The sequence below is a fragment of the Trichechus manatus genome, unplaced genomic scaffold (genome assembly GCF_000243295.1).
Source record: "Trichechus manatus latirostris isolate Lorelei unplaced genomic scaffold, TriManLat1.0 scaffold00136, whole genome shotgun sequence".
Taxonomy (NCBI): domain Eukaryota; kingdom Metazoa; phylum Chordata; class Mammalia; order Sirenia; family Trichechidae; genus Trichechus; species Trichechus manatus.
In genome coordinates, this window is record NW_004444072.1 from 1,458,205 (window position 1) to 1,485,029 (window position 26,825).

General features: G+C 43.0%; 1 protein-coding gene across 2 annotated transcripts; it reads right to left on the reverse strand.

Moving 5' to 3' along the window:
- Positions 1 to 18,510: 18,510 nt before the first annotated feature.
- Positions 18,511 to 26,777, reverse strand: DPH3 (diphthamide biosynthesis 3). 2 transcript variants are annotated; one of them, XM_004385276.2, is made up of 3 exons: positions 26,460 to 26,777; positions 25,924 to 25,998; positions 18,512 to 21,351 (listed from the first exon to the last, which is right to left on the reverse strand). In XM_004385276.2, exons 1-3 carry the CDS (start codon positions 26,565 to 26,567, stop codon positions 21,286 to 21,288), a joined length of 249 nt encoding a protein of 82 aa, XP_004385333.1. In that variant the 5' UTR covers positions 26,568 to 26,777; the 3' UTR covers positions 18,512 to 21,285. The 2 variants fall into 2 exon arrangements, with proteins under 2 accessions (XP_004385334.1, XP_004385333.1); XM_004385277.2 differs by lacking the exon at positions 25,924 to 25,998 and having other exon boundaries at positions 18,511 to 21,351.
- Between the last annotated feature and the right edge of the window lie 48 nt (positions 26,778 to 26,825).

The following is a 26,825-nucleotide window of genomic DNA, read 5'->3' on the forward strand; positions in this document are numbered from 1 at the left end:
CTTTGATCATTTGTGTTCAACGCATCAAATCTATTCTTGAGATGGTCGCTAAATTCAGGTGGGATATACTCAAGGTCTTAGTTTGGCTCTCGTGGACTTGTTCTAATTCTCTTCAGTTTCAACTTGAACTTGCATATGAACAATTGATGGTCTGTCCTGCAGTCAGCCCCTGCCCTTATTCTGACTGATGATATTGAGCTTTTTCACAGTCTCTTTCCACAAATGTAGTCGATTTGATTTCTGTGTATTACACCTGGCAAGGTCCAAAAGGGAAGAACACGCTCAGCATTTCTGAAGCTGAAAGAACTGAAGAAAAAATTCAAGGCTTGAATTGCAATAGTGAAGGATTCTATGGAGAAAATATTAAACAACACAGGAAGTATCAAAAGAATATGGAAGGAATACACAGAGTCATTATACCAGAAAGAATTGGTCGACGTTCAACCATTTCAAGAGGTAGCATATGATCAGGAACTGATGGTAGTGAAGGAAGAAGTGCAAGCTGCACTGAAGGCATTGGCGAAAAACAAGGCTCCAGGAATTGACAGAATATCAATTGAGATGATTTCAACAAACGGATGCAGTGCTGGAAGTGCTCACTTGTCTATGCTAAGAAATTTGGAAGACAGCTACCTGCCCAACCAATTGGAAGAGATCCATATTCATGCCCATTCCAAAGAAAGGTGATCTAACTAAATGTGAAAGTTATCGAACAATATCATTAATATCACACGCAAGTAAAATTTTGCTGAAGATCATTAAAAAGCAGCGGCAGAAGTATATCATCAGGGAACTGCCAGAAATTCAACCCAGATTCAGAAGAGGCATGGAATCAGGGATATCATTGCTAAATGTCAGATGGATCCTGGCTGAAAGCAGAGAATACCAGAAAGATGTTTACCTGTGTTTTATTGACTATGCAAAGGCTTTCAACTGTTTGGATGATAACAAATTACGGATAACATTGCAAAGAATGGGAATTCCAGAACACTTAATTGTGCTCATGAGGAACCTGTACATAGACCAAGAGGCAGTTGTTCGAACAGATCAAGGGGATACAGTGTGGTTTAAAGTCAGGAAAGGTGTGCGTCGGGGTTGTATCCTTTCACCCTACCTATTCAATCTGTATGCTGAGCAACTAATCCGAGAAGCTGGACTATATGAAGAAGAACGGGGCATCAGGATTGGAGGAAGACTCATTAACAAGCAGCGTTATGCAGATGACACAACCTTGTTTGCTGAAAGTGAAGAGGACTCGGAGCACTTTCTGATGAAGATCAAAGACCACAGCCTTCAGTATGGATTACCTCAAAATGAAGAAAACAAAAATCCTCACAACTGGACCAATAAGCAACATCATGATAAATGGAGAAAAGATGGAAGTTGTCAAGGATTTCATCTTACTTGGATCCTCAATGAACACCCATGGAAGCAGCTGTCAAGAAATGAAAAGATGGATTGCATTGGGCAAAACTGCTGCAAAAAACCTCTTAGAAGTGTTAAAAAGCAAAGATGTCACCTTGAAGACTAAGGTATGCCTGACCCAAGCCATGGTATTTTCAATCACATCATATGCATGTGAAAGATGGACAACAAATAAGGAAGACCAAAGAAGAATTGATGCCTTTGAGTTGTGGTGTAAGAGAAGACTATTGAATATACTATGAACTGCCAAAAGAATGAACAAATCTGTCTTGGAGGAAGTACAACCAGAATGCTCCTTAGAAGCAAGGATGACGAGACCACGTCTTACATACTTTGGACATGTTGTCAGAAAGGATCAGTCCCTGGAGGAGGATATCATGCTTGGTAAAGTAGAGGGTCAGCAAAACAGAGGCAGACGCTCAATGGCATGGATTGACACAGTGGCTGCAACAATGGGCTCAAGCATAACAACGATTGTGAGGATGGCACAGGACTGGGTAGTGTTCCGTTCTGTAGTACGTAGGGCTGCTGTGAGTCAGAACCAACTCAATGACACCTAACAACAATGAAGACAGTCAATTTGGAAGAACAGGAAATCCAAGATCAGATTAGAAGCCGTGTTTTAGGGCAAATAGTTATTACATAAACACTATTTTGGACCCATTTCCATGGTAATGTTGACAAGATGCGGTATAAAAATTTTGGAAGATCTTTTCATCTTCGGAACACTTTTGACGGTGCAGTGGTTAAGAGCTATGACTGCTAACCAAAATATCAGCAGCTGGAATCCATCAGCCCCTCCTTGGAAACCCTATGGGGCAGTTCTTCTCTGTCTTGTACGGTCGCTATGAGTTGGAGTCGATTCGACGCCAACAAGTTGTTTTTTTTTTTTTAGTCAAAATGTTACCCCGATTTACAAATCGTATATTAAATAAACTTCATCAATTTCTATTATTGGCTTAATATGATTTTTGTTTTAATAGTTGGATGGAATTTGTTTGCATCTGTACCAGATTAAAATCACCTGGAATTTATTAAACCAATTGTCATTGTGTGGATTCCAACTCATGTCAACCCCGTTTGTTTCAGAATAGAACTGTGCTCCATACTTACTACTATTCTACAGACTAACATCTAACTTCATAGAGTCTGGGCCCTAATCAATAATAAGTTGTACATCAAACAAAGACACATTTCCGTAGAAAATTAGAAAATCCTTGGACAGGTCCTGTTGGACAATGCTCTAGTGTGATATTAAAGAACATGCAGCCACACTTTTGCCTTATTTCCCAACTTTAGATAATTTTTCTTAAGTACCATTGGCTGGACTAGCTCTGAGCTGTTTCCAGAAGAACCTGGAATCCTCACGTTGCAGAGAACCTCAGAAAGTACTCATCGGTTTTGTAGATGAGGAATCTAAGGATGAGAAAAGTTGTCAACAAAGAATCAGCGCCCTGCTGGAGAGACTCCAGTATAGACCTCCTTTCACTCAGCACAGGGCTTTGGGCCCCCAGGGGCTCCACACCCAGCTCCAGTCCCCTCCAGCCCCCCAGGAGTGCCCTCCAGGTCTTCTGCTCCTCCCCACATTTCCAGGCAAACCTCTCACCACCACTGTACCCCTTCCTCATTTTTCTGCCTCTTCATACATACCTGGGCACCCTCCCCACTGTCTTCCCTATATCCCAGGAGTAGCCAAATAGCTCAGATTTCCTGGTTTCAGCACACCGTCCTTCCTCCAGCATCCACCCCTTTCCGCTCATCCTTCTTTAATTCTGGGAAAACTATTAAAAGATAATTTTCAAAAAATGGTAATACCACATCTCTTATACAGACATAAAAATGAAAACCAAACCAAACCCATTGCTGTCAAGTTGAATTCCAACACATTAGTGACCCTATAGGACAGATTGGAACCGCATCATAGGGTTTCTAAGGCTGTAATCTTCATGGGTGGGGGTGGAGGTGGTGCCCTGGTGGCACAGTGGTTAAGCACTCAGCTGTTAACCAAAATGTCAGCGGTTCGGAGAAAGACGTGGCATTCTGCTTTGGTAAAGATTTACAGCCTTGGAAACCCTATGGGGCAGTTCTACTCTGTCCTATAAGGTCACTATGAGTCCGAATGAACTTCCACTCCACGGGAGAAAGATGTGACAAGTCTGCTCCCTAAAGATTAAACCAAAAAAAAAAAAAAAAAAAAAAACTGTTGCCGTCAGTGGATTCCTACTCATAGTGTGCCTGTAAGACAGAGTAGAACTGCCCTATAGAGTTTCCAAGGAGTGGCTGGTGCATTCAAACTACTGACCTTTTGGTTCACAGCCAAGCTCTTAACCACTGTACCACCAGGGCTCCCCCTAATGACTACAACCTTGGAAACCCTGTGGGGCAGTTCTACTCTGTCCTACAGGGTCGCTCTGTATCCGAATTGACTCGACAGCAATGGGTGGGAGAATTAGCCTCGTGCTCACAGGCCGGGTTGGCAACAATTGCTTCCTGCAGCTGGTGTAGGGCTCTCTGGTGCGATGTGGTGTGTGCACATACAGCTGGGGGCCTGCAGCTGGCGTAGGGCTTTCTGGTGCGATGTGGTGTGTGCACATACAGCTGGGGGCCTGGAGCTCTCCATTAAGCTGCCAGGGGTTATTCTGGTGATTATAGCTCTCCAACCCAGTAACTGTCAATCCGTCCAACCGCTGATTCGAAGATGCAGTCCCATCCGGTTTGTGCTATTTTTAGAAGAAGTTGTTATTGTTCAGTGCCCTTGAGTCGGTTCTGACTCCTTGCGACCCCATGTACAACAGAACGAAACACTGCCCAGTCCTGTGCCATCCTCAAAATCATTGTTATGCTTCAGCCCATTGTTGCAGCCACTGTGTCACTCCATCTCATTGAGGGTCTTCCTGTCTTTATTTTTTAAAGAAGGGCGGTCTATTAGTATTTACTGAGAACTTATTGTTCAAGTTACTGCTTGCCACCCCCCATCAAAACACAGAAGGATTTATTCCTGCCCTAGAAAATATTACAGGCACCTTAGCGAGAGGCAAGGAAACATTCTCCTTGTTATCCTGGCCCATGGGGGAGTGGGGGGTCTCTCTCTTTCTGCCTCCCTCTGTCTCTGTATCACTCTCTCACACATACTAACATACACACACCTGATGTAAGAACATATATAACATTACATTTAAGGGCATTGAAATAAAATATAAAGTGGGTAAAAGTGTCCAGGGAATGAGGAGTGCACAGCAGCTGGTGTTGTCTGGGAGAGGATTCCTGGCCACCTGTGAGTCCTTCCGGAAACAGCACCTGGATTGGGCACTGTGAAGAGTGCCGACCACCTAAAGTCAGTGATACTTTCTTCTCCTTAGAGAAAAAGGACAGGGAACATAAACTCACCACGCAAGTCACAGATATAGAAATGAAGCAGCTCTCTGTTTTTACTTGAAATAAGCATGAGTTTTAAAGTGTTTTGCTTACCTCAGGGTATGATGAATTCTAACAGCCTCAGCGCCAGTCACCTCTGCACACCTATAGGGAGGCATCACCGAGTGAGTGCTCTCTGACAGCCAGATTCACCACCTCAAAGATGCCTCTATTCCAGTGTAATTGCTCCAATTGTACAGCAGGCACTGTCCTTGGAATCTGTCTACTCTCACTTGGGAGGGAGGCCATGGAGGCAAGGGAGGCCCAGCTGGGCCCAAAACTGGGCTGGGAGGGCTATTCATCGATGTGCGTGTGGAGGGTCTGTGTCAGGGCATGGCAGAACTGTCCGGCTACCTTGAAATGGGCGGAAGGTAGACTAATTAATGTTGTTGTTGTTTGTGTGCCGTTGACTTGATTCCGACTCGTAGCAACCCTATAGGATGGAGTAGCACTGCCCCGTAGGGTTTCCAAGGCTGTTATCTTTACGGAAGCAGATTGCCACATCTTTCTCCCGCACGGCAGCTGGTTGGTTCTAACACTGACCTTTGGATTAGCAGCTGTGTGCTTAACTACTGCGCCACCAGGAGAGAGGTTAAAGAGCCCAAAATCAGACTAGAAAGGGACAGGTGAGGATGCGTGTGACTCTGAAGCAGGTGCTATGCTAAATGATCATGTTTGTTATTTCATTTGATCCTCACAGCAACCCTGTGAAAAAATATCATTATGCCCATTTTACAGGTGAAGCAACTAAAGCTCAGAGAGGTTAATCCATTTCCTAATGTCACACAGCTAACAAGTGGCTCTCAGGATTTGAATCAAGATATCTGACTCCATGTACAGACATAGGGACTTACTGCCCCCTGTATTGCCTACTCAAGTGACTTGTTAGCCTGGCAGGAAGCAATCTGTCAGTGTCCAGGGTTATCCTATATGCCACTTGGGCCCCAGTTGACAACCAGCTTCCTGGGACAGGTTGGGGGTCCAGGGGAAGGCCCCGGGGAGGGAGGAAAATGCTCTATCAGATAAGTCCCCTTCCCAGGCATCTGGGGTGACCTCAGCTTGGCAAGGACAGTGTTCCCTCAGAGAGCAGGGTCAGGAGGTGAGAGGCCTGCAAATGAGACAGTGACTCCAAGAGGAGGCAGCTATGCTGAATCAAGGTTAGAGGAAGGGTCACCAAGTTCTGGGCCGTAAGGGGAGGGAGCAGGAACTGGGATCCAGGCCATTTTGTCCTGTGTGTGCTGGATCTCTGGGGCATACTGCGTGGGGAAGGAGAACGTATGTTGCAAAGGCAGATGGGGCCTGGGCCACATGAGAGCCTCAGCCACCCAAAGATTAGTTCTTTCAGAATTTTGCAAGACTTTTTTCCTTCTTGCTTTTTTATTCTAATTCATTTCCATCAATTATTTCAGTTTACAGTAGCAAAATATTGGAACAATTCAACTTATAATAAGAGAGTCATTGGAAGAAGTCCAAGAATTAATGGATTATTACATAAACTGTGGTAAATTATAAAGTCCCTGGGTGGTGCAGACTGTTAATGATCTTGGATGTGAACTGTCTTAGTCATCTAGTGCTGCTATAACACAAATACCACAAGTGGATGGCTTTAACAAAGAGAAATTTTATTCTCTCACAGTTTAGGAGGCTAGAAGTTCAAATTCAGGGCATCAGCTCCAGGGGAAGGCTTTCTCTCTCTCTCAGCTCTAGCAGAAGGTCCTTGTCATCAATTTTCCTCTGGTCTAGGAGTGTCTCAGTGCAGGGACCTCCAAAGGATGCGCTCTGCTCCTGGCTCTGCTTTGTTGGTGGTAGGCATTCCCCCTGTCTCTCTCTGCTCACTTCTCTCTCTTAAATCCCAAAAGAGATTGACTCAAGATACAATCCAATCTTGTAGATTGAGTCCTGCCTCATTGACATAACTACCTTTAATCCTGCCTCATTAACATTCTAGAGGTAGGATTTACAACACATAGGAAAATCACATCAGATCACAAAATGGTGGATAATCACACAATACTGGGAATCATGGCCTAGCCAAGTTGACACATATTTTGGGAGGAAAGAAGTCAATCCATAACACTAACCAAAAGCTGCCTCAGAATAAAGGCCTGACCATCTACTTCTGAAAAATCAGCTATTGAAAACACTATGGAGCACAGTTCTACTTTGTCACACGTGGGGACTCAATAGTAACTGGTACAACTAGTAAGGTAAGTTATAATTAAACATGTATGAAAGAATTTTATTTTTGTAGAAAAGAGTATGCATGTGAATGAGTGTGTGTGTCGTGCGTGCATGTGTGAGAGACCTCAGCCTTTGGGCACCATTACCAACCCCCAACTTGTAAGTAGAATAGCATGAGCCACCTCACCTTCTAATTGGTTTACAATCACAGAACCATCAACCCCGTCCTCTGAGTGACCCCAACAGACAGAACCAAACTTTAGCAGCCCAAGATTAGGGGAAGACTTTCAGAAGCGAGGGGTCCTAGCATAAGATCCGATTTGAGAGACCACCCCCCCACCCCCATTTCTGGACTGAGCAAGCACAGACCATAGAACCACCTGAAATGTCTTTTTCAGGCCAGACCAATCAATGACCTTGCTCCTTTCCCCAAGACCCTTCCTCTAATAAATACTGTTTCAGCCATTGTTCAGGGAGCCATCTTGGAGACGTGAGTCCTGGTGTGCTCCTTTGTTTGACCAACCAAATAAAGCTTCTTTCGCTTTCAAAGTTTTCTCTAGGGCCGTGCTGAGCAGACCTGGAACAGTCTGGTTATGTGTGTGTGTGTGTGTGTGTGTGTGTAGAGACAGAACATACACCAAGTTATTACCGGGTATTAGCTGAGTTGTCAGGAAAGGTAGGATTTTAAGAGTTCTTGTTCTTTATTTTCTTCCTTTGTTTGTCTGTGTTTTGTGATTTCTCTATCACGAGGATACATTGCTTACATGATAAACAAAACAATAAAATTCTATTAGTGAACATTTAGTTTGTACCAGCTAATCCCCTATTGTTCAACATTTATGTCCTTCCTGCATTTTGTAATTATAAACATGGAACCAGGGATACTGGCTGAAAATGAATAAAACTTAAAACAGGATATAATGGAAAAATGTGAAAGTTGGCCAAAAGTGTATAAACAGGCTAAGCAGTTGTCAAATGTTGCATCACGTGACAAAATTACTAATACTTGAAAGAATATTGACTAGAATATATATGTAGATATTGGTTCTGATCAAATTCTTGTCTGGCAGAGTCAACTAACTTGCTTTTTGGACCCAATTGTTTGGACCCTGGGTTTATTGGGAGGAGTGATTCCTTGTCTGTCCCTATGTTGCCAGGAACTCTGGGTTCTGCTCAGTGTAACTCCATTAGGGCCAAAAAGACAGAGACCAAGTTGGGGAGAACGAAAGGCAACTTTATTGGTTGGCCAACCAAGGAGACACACAGGGCGGCGTGCCATCTAAGACTGCCTCGCATGCAGCTTGTCGAGGCTGGTTTATATAGGCAGGATGAGTTTTAGAATACAAAATGTCACGTGAGCAGGCGTGGAGCGTTTTAGAATGAGTAAGCATTTTCTAAGACCTGGGTTCGATTTCCCTCACAGGAGGAATTTAGTCATTTTTGTTCATTAGCATGTCAGCTCTCCACCCTGGGGCAGAGAATTTACCATGCATGAAGCAGTTAATGAGCTAAAGGTCATTTGGAATGCCAGGATGGGGAGCAGGACCTGCTTCAGTGGATTCCGGCTAGCCAGTGGTTGTTTCTCTTTAAGGAGGTTTTGAGGAAGAAAAGAAAGAACTCTAGGAAATAGGCTGGGTGAGGGGCTGTCTTGAGGCTAAGAAAAATGGCTCTATGGCTCTAGCCCTGTCTTACAGTCCATCCCTAACACCTTGCGCTCTGCCCCTGGGTTGCATCATACAGACATGTCTGTGTGTTCAACTCCCGTGACCCTTTAAGTAATTTGCCTAAGCTTGATGTTGGGGAGCTGAGACTTGAACTCAGGACTTGATATCAAATGCTTTGTCCTTTTTACCCTCCAGGAATATCTTGCTAAGACATTCTAACACAAAGAAAGGTAATATAAGAAAAAGATAAAGTCAAGAGAGGCATTTTGTATTTCCTCATACAATATGCTATAGTATAATATTCTATGTTATATGTGAGCATTAAATGTGATCACCTTGCCACATTCCAGAACAAAGTTGTCCAATAAAACTTTCTGTGATGATGGAAATGTTCTTTATCTGTGCCGCCCAGTACAGTAGTATGACTGAGGCAATGACTTTTCAATTTTACTTAATCTTAATTAATTAAATTTAAAAAGTCACACATAGACAGTGACTACCATGTTGAATGGTACAGCTCTAGAACACAAAAGCCCTGCTGAGGCAGTAACTAATGCCCATGTTTGCCTCAGAGCTTAGAGTGAAGGTCCCGCAGATGTCAACTGCCTCAGATACTCACAATAAGTAGGCTGCCCCTTGGGGAAGAGAACAGATGGGCCCAGGGAGTTCTTGGCTGTATGTGCCCTACTGCAAGCTGGCCTGGGCTTGAGCCTGCCAATGCTAGTGTCCAGTGGGGCTCCGACTCCCCCCACAGGCCCCGGCCACTGTAGATTCACAATTGTCCTGGCAAGTCTTCTCTCCCTCCTCCCCTTCCTGCAGCCCAGAAACACAGTGGTCATCTCAAGGTTGCCTCTTCAGACAAGCTTGGACAGCCTTATCCAAGAATAGAAATATTCATTTGCTCCTAGTCACATGAGAACAGAGCTGAAAAGGACTTTAGAAATCACTTCTTCCAACCCCCCCTCCCCCCTCCCACCCAGTTTCATAGTTGGGGAACCCAGACCTAAAGAGGTGACCAGTATCGTCCTTGGCCTCTTTATTCAGGGCACTGACCCACTGAGCACACAGATGGGGCAGGAATACGTGTGAAAGAGACAAAAATGAGAACCATCTGGTCTAGGTCAGGCATCTTCTGTCTTGTGGATCCTTACGTCCACCCAGTAATTCCTTAAGATTGGTGATGAGTAAGGTGAAGTTTGGAAAGAGAACAAAGTTTCCTATCATTTAACTATCAACATATATGTTTGGGTCACTTATTGGTGGAGAACTTTTCCACCCCGTTCTCTCTGGAATATGATCCTATTTTTTTTAATTCCCTCTTGTACAGAGATTAGGCTCAGCTCTCATAAACAAAATATGCTTGGAGAATATTTTTTGATTGAATGACACTGTTCATCCAGTTTTGGGGGGTGGGTAACTACTATAAATGTCAGTAAATGTCACTTTTCCAAACAGAACATTCTCCTTCATGTCCAACTTTATTGTTGTTTTTTTTTTTAACTTTTTTTATTGTACTTTAGATGAAGGTTTACAGAACAAATAGTTTCTCATTGAACAGTCAGTACACATATTTCTTTACGACATTCATTAACAACCCCATGACATGTCAACATTCTCCCTTCTCGAACTTGAGGACCTTTGTTTTTGGTGAAAATATACATAGCCAAAGTTACACCATTTTGAAAGTTTCTACATGTACAATTCAGTGACATTGATTACCTTCTTCCAGTTGTGCTTCTATTCTCACTATCCTTTTCCAAATTATTCCATCACCATTATCTTCAACTCACTGTCCCCTAGGCTTCCCATCAAACTTTTTGAGTTGCTGTTGTCAATTTGATCTCACATAGATAATTCTTTTTTTTTTTTTTTAACCTTAGATGAAGGTTTGAGGAACAAATCGTTTCTCATTAAACAGCTAGTACACATATTGCCCTATGACAATGGTTAACAAGCCCATGACATGTCAACACTGTCTCTTCTCAATCTTGGGTTCCCTATCACCAGCTTTCCTGTCCCCTCCTGCCTTCTAGTCCTTGTCCCTGGACTGCTGTGCCTCATTAATCCTGTTTTGTTTTATGAGGCTGTCCAATCCCTGGCTGAACAGTGAACTTCGGGAGGGGCTTCACCACTGAGCTAAAAGGGTGTCTGGGGGCCATACTCTCAGGGTTTCTCCAGTCTGTCAGGCCAGTAAATCTGGTTTTTTTGTGTGAGTTAGACTTCTGTTCTACATCCTTTTCCAGCTCTGTCCAGGACCCTCTATTGTGATCCTGGTCAGAGCAGTCAGTGGTGGTAGCCGGGCACCATCTAGCTCTACTGGACTCAGTCTGGTGGAGGCCATGGTAGCTGTGGTCCATTAGTCCTTTGGACTAATCTTTTCCTTGTATCTTGTTCTCTTCATTCTCCCTTGCTTCCAAAGGGGTGAGACCAGTGGAGTATCTTAGAAGCCTGCTTGTCTGTTTTTCTTTCCCTCTAACTCAGCATGGTATGGAGTGCTTAGCCAAGTGTGGGACAAAGAACTTGGTTTGGACTTTTGTCTCTGGTTTCTGAAAATAGCTCTTGGAATTTGCCCGCACTCAAGTGCCTTTGTTTTCCAAAATAGCCAGGCAAGTAGGCGCTAAACAGGCCCCACACTTGGAGAAGTAACTTCAGGAAGAAGGGGGACAAGATGCACCATGCATATTCATTGATTGGACCAATCATAGCTATGCATTAAGGCCCCATCATGCATATTCACTGAGACCCCAATGACTAAGGGACCCTGAACCTTGGAGCTTCCTCTTTGGGGCTTCCTGAGTTGCTGAGAACACTAATGCGTGTAAGAGGGTTGAGCACATCCTTGGGAACAATGGAAGCCTCATGCTGCTGGGACCTCTTCTAGCCCTTGCCTGATGCGTCTCTTTGCTTGTATCCTTTCTGGTTATAGTAAATAGGTAACTGTAAGTATCAAAAACAAAAAACAAAAAAGCAAAAAAACAAAAAAAACCCACCGTTGCTGTCGAATCAATTCCGACCCATATTAACCCTAGAGGACAGAGTAGAACCACCCCATAGGGTTTCCAAGGAGCGGCTGGTGGATTTGAACTGCCGACATGTTGGTTAGCAGCCATATCACTTAATCACTGTGCCAAAAGACTTGTTGCCTGACTCATAGCAACCCTATAGGACAGAACGGGACTGCTCCATAGGGTTTCCATGGAGCAGCTAGTGGATTCGAACTGCCAACCCTTCAGTTAGCAGCCATAGCTCTTAACCATTGCGCCACAAACCAACCAAAACCAAACCCGTTGCCCTTGAGTCGATTCCGACTCATATCGACCCAATAGGACAGAGAAGAACTGCCCCATAGGGTTTCCAAGGAGCACCTGGTGGATTCGAACTGTCGACCTTTTGGTTAGCAGCCAAACTCTTAACCACTGTACCACCAGAGTTTCCAAGTATAGGTAATAAAAAAAAAAAAAAAACTCATTGCAGATGAGTCAATTCCGACTCATAGCGAGTGACCCTATAGGTAATAGTCTCCATGAACTTTGTGAGCCATTACAGAGAATTAACAAACCCACAGAGAGTGTGAGCCAGTAGGAGCTGGCAGGACAGAGTCTTAACTTGTCAAGACACCAGCTCTGGGTAGGTGGTGGTCAGGGAAAGTCTTCACGGGCAGTCAGTGAAGAAGAGAGTCCTTCTAGCTTATGACCTGGCCCTAGGGAGGTAGAGAGAGGGGCTGGCTGGTCTGAAGTATAGGGAGTTGTGCAGGCTCCTGAGCCTACAGCTGGTATAATATGTCCTGGCCACAGGTGGCCAGGGTTGAGGTTTGACCTAACTCTGGTTGGTTAGGGTCGGAGAGAGGAAGTGCCATGGAAGTGGCTGGCAATGAGGAAGTGATAAACGTGAGGTTTGCCCACCTTGCCCCTTTAGTAGCATCACACCAAGTCAGATGGACATATTATTAGTAGGTCACATTCTGCTAGGAATATATAAACTATACCTGGCAGATTTTATTCAACGTCCAAAGTTCATTGCTTCAGATGCAGCCAAGCAAATCATAGCAGACTTGAAGTGAGAACTGCTAACCTGATTTGAAACAGTCTGGATAATAAACTATTGGAGCATTATACATTGGGAGGGGATGGACACCCCTGAAATGTACCAGGGAATTAGTTGCAATAAAAACACTCAAAATGAATCACCCCAAAGTTCCAGCAACCAGGAAACAGATATGTCAGTAAGGTGAGTAGTCTAGTTTCCCCTGGGTATTAGATCTCACTTTTAAGGACACTATATGAGCATATGGTCCCATTTTTCTCTATAATTAGGGCTAATAAATATCTTCAATTGGATGTTTATGGCAAATTTTACATTTAAAAAATATTAACCTATTATTACCAGAGTTCCATTGCTGAAGGTAAGCCTGAATTTGAATGTGGAAGCCTGAATTTGAATGTGGAAAACACAGCCAAAGCCTTGCTCATCTCAAAACACAAATGTAGCAAAAATTAATCCCACGGGATTGTTGTTCAATGGCTAGCCAGCAAGATAAGAGTGGCTGGCTTGTTTTAATGCTTCAAATTGTTTCCATTTTATCACATGAAAAGTTTTTCAATTATCCAAAACTGCTACAGAAAGAAAAAAAAAAAAAGTAAATTGGGCTGAAATGCCAAGACTGCCATTTGCTGTCTGTGATAGATTGATTTTCAAAAATATTCACTCCTCTCTCCACTGTCTCCATGGGAGGATTGTATTTTCCCACCCTTTGACTTTGGGCTTGGCCATGTGATTTGCTTTACCTGATGGAATGTTAGCAGACATGATGCAAAGACTTGAAATGTGCATGAGCAGTAGCAATTAAGCTCTCGAACCTCTGTCCCAGCTAATCCGCTGGTCCAAGAAGGAAGAGAGACATGAGACCAAACCCAGACTCAACTTGCTGCTTAGAGCCACCCAGCCAAGTCTAGCCAGGATCAGCCGCTCCCCAGCTGAGAATAAATGAGTATTGTTTTAACTTTTAAGGTGGTTTGTTATACAGAAATACCTGATTGATAAATTGGCAGAGCCTCAGTTTCAGTTAACATGGGAATAACAATATCTATACCATGATGTGATGCCATTATCACTGTACCTAATAAAGACCAAACAAGAGTTCCCTGCCCCTGGCTTGGCTTCCCCAACATTCTATGTGGTGACAATTTACTAAGATGGAACTACATTTCTCAGAATCCCTTTCCCCAAATAGTCCTGAGTGCACATTGGCCACAAGAGACATTTTGTACAAGATTTGGAAGCCAGAAGTAAAGCAGTAGACATGATTTTTTCAATGCGTTTGAAGATTGAAGCAGGGCACCAGGCACAGTGGCAGCTCACACACATTGTTGTTAATCTGATAGCTTGCCTTGTTGGCCTGAGTCCTGGGTCAAGTGCTTATGCAATTCCGTGGTAAAGGGCACCAGCTTCCCCTGCAAGTCACCCATGGCGTTGAGGTTGGAGGCGGTGAGAGACAAACGTACGTTCTAATTTGTATTTGCTCTTGTTCACACCCAGCTTTCTACCAGTTTGGCTGACTACTTTAGGTTCAACATCAGATGCAGAAATAACAGCCTTGCCTCGACACCTCCGCTGTCTCCCACAATCATGCAAAGTCTAATCCTTATAACAAATCCCTCATTCTCTTTCAGTCATGGTGTTTCTGCTTCTCTGGGCTGAACCCTAACTGACACATTATGGTAGAGTCCATTGTAGTCTTAACCTGTAAGTTCATTTGGTTACCTAAAACCATAGTCTTGAGCTTTTTCTGATAGAGTAAGAAGTATGTAAGATTAAACTATCATTTATTGAGCCCTTACTGTGTACAAACACTATGCTAACATTAAATGGTCCCAAGACTCTCATACAGTCTGGTTCACTGTTGTCATCACCAGTTGGTAGTTTAGAGATACCTGCTAGCTGCAGTAATGCTCCAAGTCCTCACCGACACTTGAGATTTCAGGCTGGGATGCAATGCTCTCTGGGATGATTCTGGGTGGCCTTTGCTGCCTTCATGTAAAGAGCCTGGCATACAAGTGGTGCCCGTAAGGGGTTGTTTCCCCATCCTCAACTGTGACATTAATCTTTGCCCAGAAGTATCATCTTTGACCTTATTCAAGAACTCAGTCAGTTATTCTACATTAGAGATTGAATTGTGTCCCCAAAAAATGTGTCAACTTCGCTAGGCCATGATTCCCAGTATTGTGTGTTTGTCCACCATTTTGTCATCTGATGTGATTTTCCTACATGTTGTAATTCCTACTTCTATGATATTAATGAGGAAGGATTGGAGGCAGTTATGTTAATGAGGCAGAACTCAATCTATAATATTAGGTTGTCTTAAGTCAATCTCTTTTGAGATATAAAAGACAGAAGTGGGCTGAGAGACATGGGGACCTCATACCACCAAGAATGAAGAACCAGGAGAGGAACGTGTCCTTTGGACCCAGGGTCTCTGTGCTGAGAAACTCCTACACCAGGGGAAGATTGATGACAAAGACTTTCCCCTAGAGCTGACAGAGAGAGAGAGAGCCTTCCCCTGGAGCTGGCACCCTGAATTCAGACTTCTAGCCTCCTAGACTGTGAGAGAATAAATTTCTCTTTGTTAAAGTCATCCACTTGTGGTATTTCTGTTATAGCAGCACTAGATAACTAAGATGCTCTGTAAGAATGAAGTCTGGTCCCCAAACCTTTGCCTAGTGGCTGGGTCCTGCTACCATGGTCAGGTCTCAGAGGGTGACTGCTTGTCTGCCTCAGTCCCAAGTGTTGACCCTCCTGGACTGAAGCAACACCTGTAGTTCTGTGCTACTTGTTGAGATGCCCCACCTCTTACTGGACATTTACCGCTACTGGGGAGCCACTTCATACAGAACCCTTCCCTCATCTACTATCTCTCATTTGCCAGGTCAGGACTGAGGTGGTTGCCTTCGTTGGATACAGTCTGGGGGCCCACCTGTGCCTCTGCAATCTGCACTGGTAGCCAGGTGAGTTGTCCAGCATTTGTCCTGTCCCAGGAACTAGATGTGTGAAAAGACCAGGATTTTTCCCTTGTTATACAAAGATTAAATTCAGTAGGGCTTTTTGCAACAACAGTAATAACAACTAAAATGTGTGTGGTTACATAGGTAGATATGTATGCTCTTGTGTGTATAGGTAAGCCCATATGAATATATGGGTGTGTATGTATAGGTGTTTCTGTAGGCAAATGTATATACGTTTGTGTGTGCTACATATATATTCATATATGAAATAAAGCACATAGAGGGCACATTTATGGATACTTCCTAGACATAACCAAACACCTCATGGGATTGGGTTACTGGGTTTGAGGGTTTAGGACCATAGTCTCTCTGGGCAATTCAGTCAACTGGCATAACTCATTGCTATAAATTGGCTCATAAAGATAATATCTACATCCTAGTTTGGTGAGTAGTGTCTGGGGTCTTAAAAGCTTGCATAAGACCATCTAAGATACAACCATTGGTCTCTATGTGTCCGAAGCAAAAGAGAAGGAAACCAAAGACTCAAAGAAAAACTAGTCTACAGGACTAATCGTCTACATGAAACATGGTTTCACCTACCTTGAGACCAGAAGAACTAGATGGTGCCTGGCTACCACTACCAACTGTTCCAACCAGGGGTACAATTGATAGTCCTCGATAGAATGGGAAAAAATGTAGAACAAAACTCAAATTCCTAAAAAAGGCAAGACTGCTGGATCAGTAGAGACTAGAGGAACTCCCAAGATTATCACCCTGGGATACTTTAAACTTGGAACTCAAACAACTCCCAGAGGTCACCTATCAGGCAAAAAGACAGAGTGCTCATAAAATAAATAATATCACCCATGAGTACCATCATCCTCTAAACAATCATCTAAAGGAGACCTAATGGTCAACATTTACCCTAGACCAAAGATGGGAAGGTAAGCTAGATTAATGGAGACCAAACAACCAGAATGGAAATAATGAGAATGCTGACACATTGTGAAAAGTGTAACCAATGCCATTGAATAATATGTATAGAAATTGTTAAATGAGAACCAAATTTGCTATGTAAATTTTCTCACCAGGCCTGTCTTCTGACATGCCTCTGGGTGGGTTCAAACTGTCAATCTTTTGGTTAGTAGTTGACAACTTAATCGTTTGCACCACCCAGGGATGCAGAACTCTCCTAAGAATTGTGTTTTCCTCTGAGTTCTACACAGGGCTCTTCTGCAATGCATCTCTACCAGTACATAGAGAGAGGTGGAGAAGTTTCCTCCTATTTTAAGCATTTTATGGAGCCAGGGGATAGTTTTTAACGATGGTTTCTTTCTTACATGTTCTTTGTTTTACAAGGAATAATTTGTAAAACGGTTTCCCAGTCTAATATGTAATCATGAGCAATTTGTTTTGTAGGAAGTAGGGAACAGCTGGCATCCTCAAATGGAGTCAGTTAAATAAATCCTAATCACTTACACCTGCAGAAGCTGTCACTTTTGTAAGGTGCGTAATTAGCAGCCAGAGTGTGTGCTGGAAACGTGTGATGGTCTGTTAAATAGGGGCATAGCCCAGAGGCCGCCCAGATTTGGGGCTCTCCCTGCTGGATACGTTAACCCAGCCTGGCTCCACGGTCACTTGTTAAAGCCGATTGCATGCCTGAACGCAAAGTGTGTGGCCAAATGAGCCCACACTCATTGTTCCACGTGCAAAGCAGGTGTGGCATTTAAAAAATTGGGTCAATTTCCTTTTCACGTTGTGATTATGAATTCCCTTCCGCTTTTCTAGCCCAGTGGTTCTCAGCCTTGGCTGCACATTAGAATCATCAGGGGACTTTACAACTCCTGATGCCCAAGCTGCACCCCACACCAATGAAATGACTCTCTGGGGCTAAGATCCAGGAGTCACTAGTTTTTAAAGCTCCCCAGGTGATTTCAATGTGCTGCCAAGTTTGAGAACCAGTTCTAGACCCATGGTTCTCAAACTTCAGCTACATCAGAATCACCGGGAGGCTTGTTAAAATGCAGATGGCTGGGCCCTACCCCTGAGTAGTTCAGTAGTCAGGGGTGCAGGGGGGGGGAGGTCCAGTAATTTACACTTCTCAGATTTATTCAAAGAATGCTGCCAGTGTTTAAAATGTTGAACTCCTTTTCAAACTATAAACCGTTTTTTGCACATGATGTTTGACAGGCATTGTGCTAAGTGTTTTACAGTCATTAGCTCATTTAACAGGGAGCCCTGGTGCTGCAGTGATTAAGCGCTCAGCTGCTAACCAGAAGGTCGGCGGTTTGAACCCACCAGCAGCTTCTCAGGAGAAAGATGTGGCAGTCTGCTTCCTTAAAGATTACAGCCTTGGAAACCCTCCTGTGCAGTTCCACTCACTCCTATAGGGTCGCTACGAGTCAGAATCAATCGACTCGACAGCAACAAGATTGTTTTTTGGAGCTCATTTAACCATTTTCACTAGGTTCATTCTCATGTTTCAGTTCACAGAAACAGTGCCACACCTTTGAGACACCTTCCCTGGCACCCTTTATAATGGCACCTGCCCCAGTTACTCTACCTCACCACTTGGTTTATTTCCTCCAGGGCCCTAACCAGTCTGTCTACTTCACTTTATCTAGTGCCTACCACATGGCAGACACTCCATGAACATTTGCCAAATGAATGAATCCACACAGCAACCCTATGAAAGAGGGTACTATTATGGTCTACATTTCATAGGTCACAGAGATTAAAAAATACACATATCATCCAAAAGTCGTAGTGGAGGAACTGAGTCACTGTGTGTGGGCCAGAGCTGAGCTCTCAAACCACTGCAAGGACTGATTGATCATCAGCCTTAAAAATAGTTGTTTTCCCAGCAGTAAACTCAATTATTCACCTAAGAATGCCAAGTATCTTTGCCTTATTGCCACTTGACTCAAAGCTTTTTTTTTTTCTTCTTCAAATAATAAAACCAAGAATCCAAATCCAGGTGGCCAAACTATACAGTGGCAAGTTCTGATTTAAAACTCTGTTCATACCAGAAACCTACTTAAAATGCCCCAAAGCAAGTTAAGAAAGATTTCTACCTGATGTAAAATTATACTAAAACCTTTTAATTAAAAATGCTGGTATTTAGGTACGGAAAAATGACATAAAAACAAGTGGATTTAAATTATCTTTATATAGCATGCCAGTACAGTTTATCCTGGTAATAAATTAATAGTTATCAAAAAATGTTGGACACTTTCCAAGAGAAATGCTTCTGCGTATGTACACCAAAGTGTATGTAGAACCAGTTGACTTCACATTCAAACTCTGAAGTGTGGCAACATCAAGTTATTGAAGAATGGAGTGTCTTCACAGTAAATCATGATCTAAAGTTTGAGTTTATAAAGGTTTCAATTGCCATTTCAGTTCCTGCAAGCTACCAAGCCATGATACAGAACTGACAGCTTAGACATAGAGCTAATCCAGGCTCCTAATTGTACAAATGAGGGATCTACTAGCCTTGCCAAAGATTACAAAGCCAGTAAGAGACAGCCTGTTCTACAAATCAGTTGAGGTGCTCCAGAAACATGTTGGGTTAAATAAGGCACAAATATCACACAAAACTCTAGTTCATATCTGAAAAGACCCTAGTTTCATTTTATGCTTAACAAAGGATTGAATCCTGATGTGTTCTTTTGTAGTTCACAAATTTAGTGACTTGGTTGCTGTGGAGACAAAGTCATTCCCATAGTTGTGGCTTATCACTGAACACTGCTAGTGCTGTTTATGCTTCTTTTCTCCTGTTCGGACTTGGGCAACTTTTCTTCCTGTTCTATGCTCAGAATAGATCACATTAAGGGTCTCTTCTTGTTTGAAATTTAATATTAGCAGAAGGAACCAACTTGTTATTGATACCTACAAAGCCATCAACATTTGAGTTCACTTCTCTTTACGGCTCATTCCACTCAGTTATCACTTAGCATCCTGCTGTTCATTTGAGCATTCACTGGTTCCAACAGCTCCTGCAGAGCAGTTGTGGATTACTTCTGGGTGTCAGTGTCTCACCAAGCAATGCGATTTCTCATCACATCAAGAATATGCCATATGATGCTGCTGGTAACGTCCTAAGCATTTCAGCATACAACTTCTGGTGATTTATTGTCTCAGACTAATGGTTAAACATAGCCATGCTGCTGGCAGACAAAAAAGGCCATACACTTGTTTTAATTGAAGCCCCCAGTGAGCGTGTGCATCACATTTATCAATCAGTTACAGAATGTTCACATTGTGGTAAGCCATTTTTCTCTCTAGCTGCAGGAGTCATTTCCTACACATCCTGCCAGATAATAATGCTTTTTTTTTTTTTAACTTTTTATACACAGAAGAAAGTTGCATTTATAAAGGGGGTTTTCAGATTTCCATATGTGATTCTAATTTTTGCTACTCTCAGCACTACAGCAAAGGAAGGCTGGTGGCCTATCTTTTTGTATTTACTTTTCTTCAGGGGAACATTTCTCTGTAAGAGTTTATGTCTGGTTCGGTTACAGGTTATATGCCCCTCCATGGGCATATTTACTCAGAAACAGCCTCCTGTTTTCAAGCTCATTTTAAGCAAATGAGGAGTTATTATAGATGCTTCACCTTTTAGGAGTAGTAAACTGATACTGTGATAATGTTGGAGGCATTGCCACCAGGAATAAAGACTTGACATTAGCCCCCAGCTGGAGTGTCGTTTCATTAGCCTTTTCTAAAAACAAGCGAACAAAAATCTAGCCATAGAAATATGACTTGCCCTGATCTGGCAGAATCACGCAAGCATGTCACTTGCTAAGCTGGCATGTTTTGCTCCTCATTCTTCCCGTGGCTGTTTTGTTTTTTTATCTTGTCCCAATTTTAAAGAAACATACAGAATATCGACAAGAAAACTCCATATTCTTTTATCATTTCACTTTTTGATTTTTTCTTTCTCATTCAACTAACTTTTAGTTCTGGAGAAATCATGAGCTCACTACATTTCCTTTTTAATACCACGCCCAGCCCTCTACACATGAAGTGTAACAGATAAGCCATGTTTAAAATAACATGAACATTTTAATAACGACAAGACTGAGGAGACTAGCTTGGTGCAGTAACTGTAAGTGCAGTCCTGACAAGGAAGCTAATATTCTTAAGTTTAAAACAGGAAAAGTCATCTCAAATTTCAAAGGAAAGGCTAATTTTAATAATCTTAATTACCAAGCCAAAAGTACAATCCCTTTTTCGTTAAGGAATACCAATGACTTTGAGGTAGATGATGCTGTTATCAGATACTGAAGTAATTAAGTTTAAGATTTGATGAAACTGAGGGAAAGAAAGCACTGATTTGAAATCATTTTCCTTTAAAATTCAAGTGGAAAATTAAGACCATTTGCGACTCAAAGGTGTAAGCATGAAAATCAGGCATGTCATGTTGTGGCCAGCTTCTTTAACTGAAGATGAATGTGGCTGTCCATGGTAAGAATCCACACTCTAACGGAACAGCAAGCCACAAAATGGTTGTCCCCATGAAGAGGCCTATAACTTTGCATTTGACTTTTCCAACTTGGCTCATTCCCAGCTGTTCAAGATTTGGATTCCTAAGGTCGTCTTCAGCATTTAACTAATTCTTTGTTGGTGGAAGGGGCTGGGACTGTTTCTCCACACATAAACTGATCCTAAGAAAGAACAGAATGAGAAATGACATTAACGACCAAGTCTCCATGTCACAAATGCATTAATATTAAACTTCAATTTTGTTACAGAATCAATACAGTTCTGTTAATTTAGCTTTTCTATGCTATGTTACTTCATCATTGTTCACAGTCAACGTCAGAACCAGAATTATAATCTTAAAAGGTATCAGTTTTTAGTACTGGATTCATATTTAATACAAAGCACCTTAGCTTATAAACAAACCTTCCTGTCTTCATTACGAGCACCCACTTCTCAGAAATCACATTTAAAAGGCATGTCACATCTTTTAAGTCTCTTGCTACTTAAACTAAAACTTCTGTACTTCTATATTTAGTCACTCAAATACCTGTCCTCTCCAAAGTTAACACTTCTTCTAACTAAAAAGAACAGGTCTTTATGTATTTCCCAACACAGATAATATGCAATGTTAGCTAGTTTGTGATCAAAGTTCAATTTCTGATCACTTATTCCGGTTCATACCAGCTACCACAAAACCTTCCCCTCCCAGGTTACCCCTTGTCTCTTGCAATCTGATGCACGTAAGGATCAGCCCCTATTCTGTCCCTCTCTCCTCTGCACAGCACTTGGAACCTTCCCATTGTGCCCTCTGGAATTCATAGTCTTGTCAGCAAGATGTCTTCTTTAAACTGTCCCTTAGCTTTCTTGCTCTAATACAGTGATTCTCAACTAGGGGTGATGTTGCAATTTGGTGAGAAGCCGTGGTAGGGCAGCGGTTAAAGTGCTTGGCTGACAACCAGAAGGTCAGCACTCAAACCCAGCAGCCGCTCCATGGGAGAAAGATGTGGCAGTCTGCTTCCGTAAAGATTTATGGCCTTGGAAACCCTATGGAGCAGCTCTACTCTGTCCTATAGGATCACTATGAGTTGGAATCAACTTGACAGCAGTGGTTTTTGGTTTTGGGGAACACCCGGCAAGGTCTGGGAACGTTTTTGGTTGTCAAAACTGGGGGGAGGGGAATCACTATCGGCATGTAGTGGGTAGAGGCCAGGGATGCTGCTAAATGTCCTACAATGTGTAAGTTAGCCCCATACAACAAAGAATTATCTGAGCCCAAATGTCAATAGTGCTGAGGGTGAGATGTAGCCATCCCGAGGACACTGCTTCCCTACATCTCCCTCAAGTGGTGACTCTGTGTTCTGAGTCTTAGTACCACAGGGCTTGGTTGGGGGGTTAGGGGAGATGACATCATTCCTGACTCTCAATACCATCGTTTCCTTTCTGGACTTTCCTGTTCCCTCTATTTTTAACCGGGTTCCCATTAACCGTTTGACCTGTTACCGTCAAGTTGATTCTCAGTCATAGGGACACTACAGGACAGAGTAGAATTGTCCATAGGGTTTCCAAGGCTGTAATCCTTATGGAAGCTGACTGCCACATCTTTCTCCTGCAGGACAGCTGGAGGGTTTGAACCCGACCTTGTGGTTAGCAGCCGAGCACTTAACCACTGTGCCACCAAGGCTCGTGGGCAAAATGACAGCCTTGGTTAAATTCAACTTCCTGTGTCTACACCTGTGCAGCTAAATGTCTACCACCTTAAACTTTCTCTTGATCCTATATCACCACCAGTTACTGCCTCACATCTCTGCTCCCCTTTGCAGAAAAAATCCTTGAAACAAATGTCTACACTTGCTACCTCCTATTCCTCTTCTCCCATTCTCTCCAGCCAGTTTCTCCAATCAGGTATCTGCCCCCACTACTCCATCAATCACCATTGCAAATGACCTCCATGTTGCTAAATCCAACGGTTAATTCTCAGTTCTCATGCTATCAAAGACATCTGACAAGGTTGATCACTTCTTCCTGCTTTTTCATTTGGCTTCCAGGATATGACACTGTTGATTTTCCTCCCTCTTCAGTGGTTGCTCCTTTTCAGTCAGCTTTGCTGATTCCTCCTTGACCTCTTAATGTTCGATTACCCCAAGACTCAGTCCTTTCTTTTGTCCATCTCTATCTACATCCACAGCTCTGGTGATCTCATCCAGTCTCATGGCTCTAAATACGATCTATATGCTGACAACTCCCAAATTTACATCTCTCCAGCTCTCTCTTGAACTGCAGACTTGTATTTTCAATTGTCTACTCAACAGCTCCACTTGGATAATAGACCTTTCAAATTTACAATGTTCAACACAAACTCCTAATCTTGGTTGCCCCCCTTTCCATACCTGACACCTGTAGTAACCTCCCCTTCAGTTTTGTAGTTACCTCTTCCTTCATCCTTCCAAGACTAAGACCACACATGTTGAAATCCTCCTTGACTCCTCTCATACCCAATGTCCAATCAGTAAGAAATCCTTAGTCTTCAAAATGTATCCAGAATCCAACCACTTCTAACCACCTCCATTGCTGCAGTCTGGTCCAGGCCACCTCACTTCCTGCCTTGATTACTGTAAGAGCCTGTTAACTGGTTTTCCTGCTTCTATCTTTCCTCTCTCACAATCTACTCTCAACACAGCAGCCAGAATCATCTTTTTAAAACTCAAGTCAGATTATGGCACCCCTGTACTCAAAAACCTTTCAGTGGTTCCCCATGTCATTCACAGTGAAAGCCAAAGTCCTTAAAAGTGGTCCACAAACATCTCTGTGATCTGCCCCACTCCACTAATTTCATCTTGGACTACTCTCACCCTCATTTACTCTACTCTGGTGTCCTTGCTGTGCCTTGAAAAAACCACGCATGTTCCTGCCTTAGGGCCTCTTCAGTGAATGTTCCCTTTGCTGGACTTCTCTTACCTCATACATGTGCCTGACTCACTCCCTCACCTCCTTCAAATCTTTGCTCAGATATATTCCTCTTAATAAGACCTACCATAACCATCCTATTCAAAATTGCAACCTACACCCATGCCTCCTCCCAGTGCAGCACTCCTCATCACCCTTACCCTGTTCTCTTTTTGTTCTGAAGTACATTTTACTTTCTATACACACAGTATAATTTACTTATTACGTCTGTTTATTATCTGTCTCTTCTTCCCACTACCCTCTAGATTCTAAGCCCCATAAGAGTAGGAATTTTTATGTTTGGTTCACTGAACCACATTCATTGAACACTGGCTGGTGCACAGTACAGGTTTGATAAATATTAGTTCACTGAAAGACTAAAAGAATCAATCATTCTATTTCTAAATTACGGTTTGGATTAGCCTACTTCTCCCATGAGGCTCTGTGCCTTCCCCCACATACTCACTTTAGAATTCATCCTTAAGCATCTTAAGCTTTAGAATAGCTTTGTAAGCCCCTTACTTTAGTAGACGAAAAATTGGGGATGGAGCTGACAATGATAATATTTATTTTGTTTTCCACGGTCAACAGCCATTAATTCAGACTAAGATGATATTGTAAAATAGCAACTATGAATTCTATCTCAAAAAAAGATAATTGAGATTTCCATGTATAGACCAGAGCCCTGGTGGCACAGTGGTTAAGTGCTCAGCTGCTAACCGAAAGGTCAGAAGTTCAAATCCCCCAACTGCTCCTTGGAAATTCTATGGTGCAGTTCTACTCTGTCCTATAGGGTTGCTATGAGTCAGAATTGACTCAACGGCAACAGGGTTTTTTTTTTTTAACATATAAACTAAGGAGTCCCTAGGTGGTGAAAACAGTTCAGCGTTTGACTACTAGCTGAAAGGTTGGCAGTTAAAACCCATCCAGAGGCACCTCGGGAGACAGGACTGGTGATCTGCTTCTGAAAGGTCACAACCACGAAAACTCTACGTAGCACAATTCTACTGTGCACACATGGGATAGCCATGAGTTGGTATCAACTCGACAGCGGCTAACAACAGGTATAAACCACACACACACACACACAAATCAGCCATTGAAAACTCTACAGAGCACAGTTCTACTCTGATACACATGGAGTCACCATGAGTCGGAGTACGCTTAATGGCAACTGGTGGTTTTATGTAATAACCAGCCAAGAAAAACTATATAGTTGTTCTCTTCAAAATGAGTCTAGGAGTTCTGAACATTCTTAATTACATATTAAATACAGGAATGATGTTGTTGTTGTTGTGTGCCATCAAGTGAGTCTGACTCATGGTGACCCTACAGGACAAAGTAGAACCCCCACCCCCATAGGGTTTCCAAGGCTGTAATCTTTATGGAGCAGATTGCCAGGTCTTTTCTCCTGCAGAGCTGCTAGTGGGTTTGAATTGCTGACCTTTCTGTTAGTAGCTAAGTACTTAATCATTGTGCCACCAGGGCTCCTTAGAGGAATGATAAAGACTGTCAATTAAATAATCTTTATAATTATTTTTTTTCTGCTTAACAAGTAATCAATTTTCCTTAGACAAAATGCAGTTCTCTTTAATACATTATCCTTTCCAAAGCTAAAATGAAGTAATCTGAACTTAAATTTACTATATGGCTATTTTTTTTTTTTTAATTTTTTGTTTTTAAAAAACATAGCGCTTTGCCTAACCCTGTTATAAAACATTCTCCAGCACTTACATATCACAGAAAAGCTGCTTTAGGTCCTTGCCATGCGTTACATACACCCCTCCCCGTTTTGTAATTAGAGTCCTTACTTTGTCATAAATCACTTTTATAACGAGAGAGCAGCTAGGACACGTTGCCACATCTTCCCCATTCTCCAAATCCTCCTATAACAAAATCAAACACCGTGTGGTCAGCATAATCTTCCCTTCGGCCTATCTTCTCCCACACTCCTCCCACCCTTATTTGCAAACACCTTTTTGGCTTGCCTCCAACTCATGGTTTATGAGGGGCAAAAGGCCAATCCCATTTTTCCTGAAGCATCATTTAAGGGTAGCACCGGGTCGCCTCAAAACCCCTGGAAAAGCAAAAACGCGTCCCCTCCTCCAAAAGAGAATCCCAGGAAGGAACCCCCAACAACCCCACGCCGGACTGCCTAAAGGCCAGAACAATGTGCCTTCACACATCAAAAGCTCAGAGTATTACACTTGGGGGTGGGGGGTCAGAAATCGGATAAAGAGGGTAGGGGTAGCCCAGAGTCTTAAAAGCGACGGAAAATCTGAAGAGACAGGGCAGAGCAAAAGTCGCCCCAGCTCCGGCGAGTCGTCCGGCGGGACTCTGAAGTTACCTTGGTGATACAGAAGTTATCACCACACGGGCAGGGGTAGAAATACGACTCCGAGTCCTCGTCATATTGGAAGTCCTCGATCTCCACCTCATCGTGAAACACTGCCATTATCACTGGGTCCAGCAAAAGGGCCGTCGGCCCCGCCGTCTCACACCGCCTACGCCTGCCTAACTTTCCGTGGCTCCCGCCCGGCAGTGCGTTTTCCACGTGAACCAGTGCAGGAATTTTCGCTTCCGGCGCACAGAAAATGACGCATCTCCGGGCTTGGAGGCCAAATGGGTGACCGGTAGCGGTCACCAGGGAGACGGCTGAGCTAGGGGACGGAGACACTGGAAGGACTGAACTACCTGATCAGTGGTGTCCCGC

What these genes read in the sequence shown, in the direction of transcription:
- DPH3 (XM_004385276.2), bottom strand. Translation starts at nt 26,567, where the DNA reads ATGGCAGTGTTTCACGATGAGGTGGAGATCGAGGACTTCCAATATGAC. An exon ending in ATAACTTCTGTATCACCAAG is followed by an intron (nt 25,999 to 26,459) that starts GTAACTTCAGAG and finishes ATTTTGTTATAG; the next exon opens with GAGGATTTGGAGAATGGGGA. An exon ending in TAAAAGTGATTTATGACAAA is followed by an intron (nt 21,352 to 25,923) that starts GTAAGGACTCTA and finishes GTTCTTTCTTAG; the next exon opens with GATCAGTTTATGTGTGGAGA.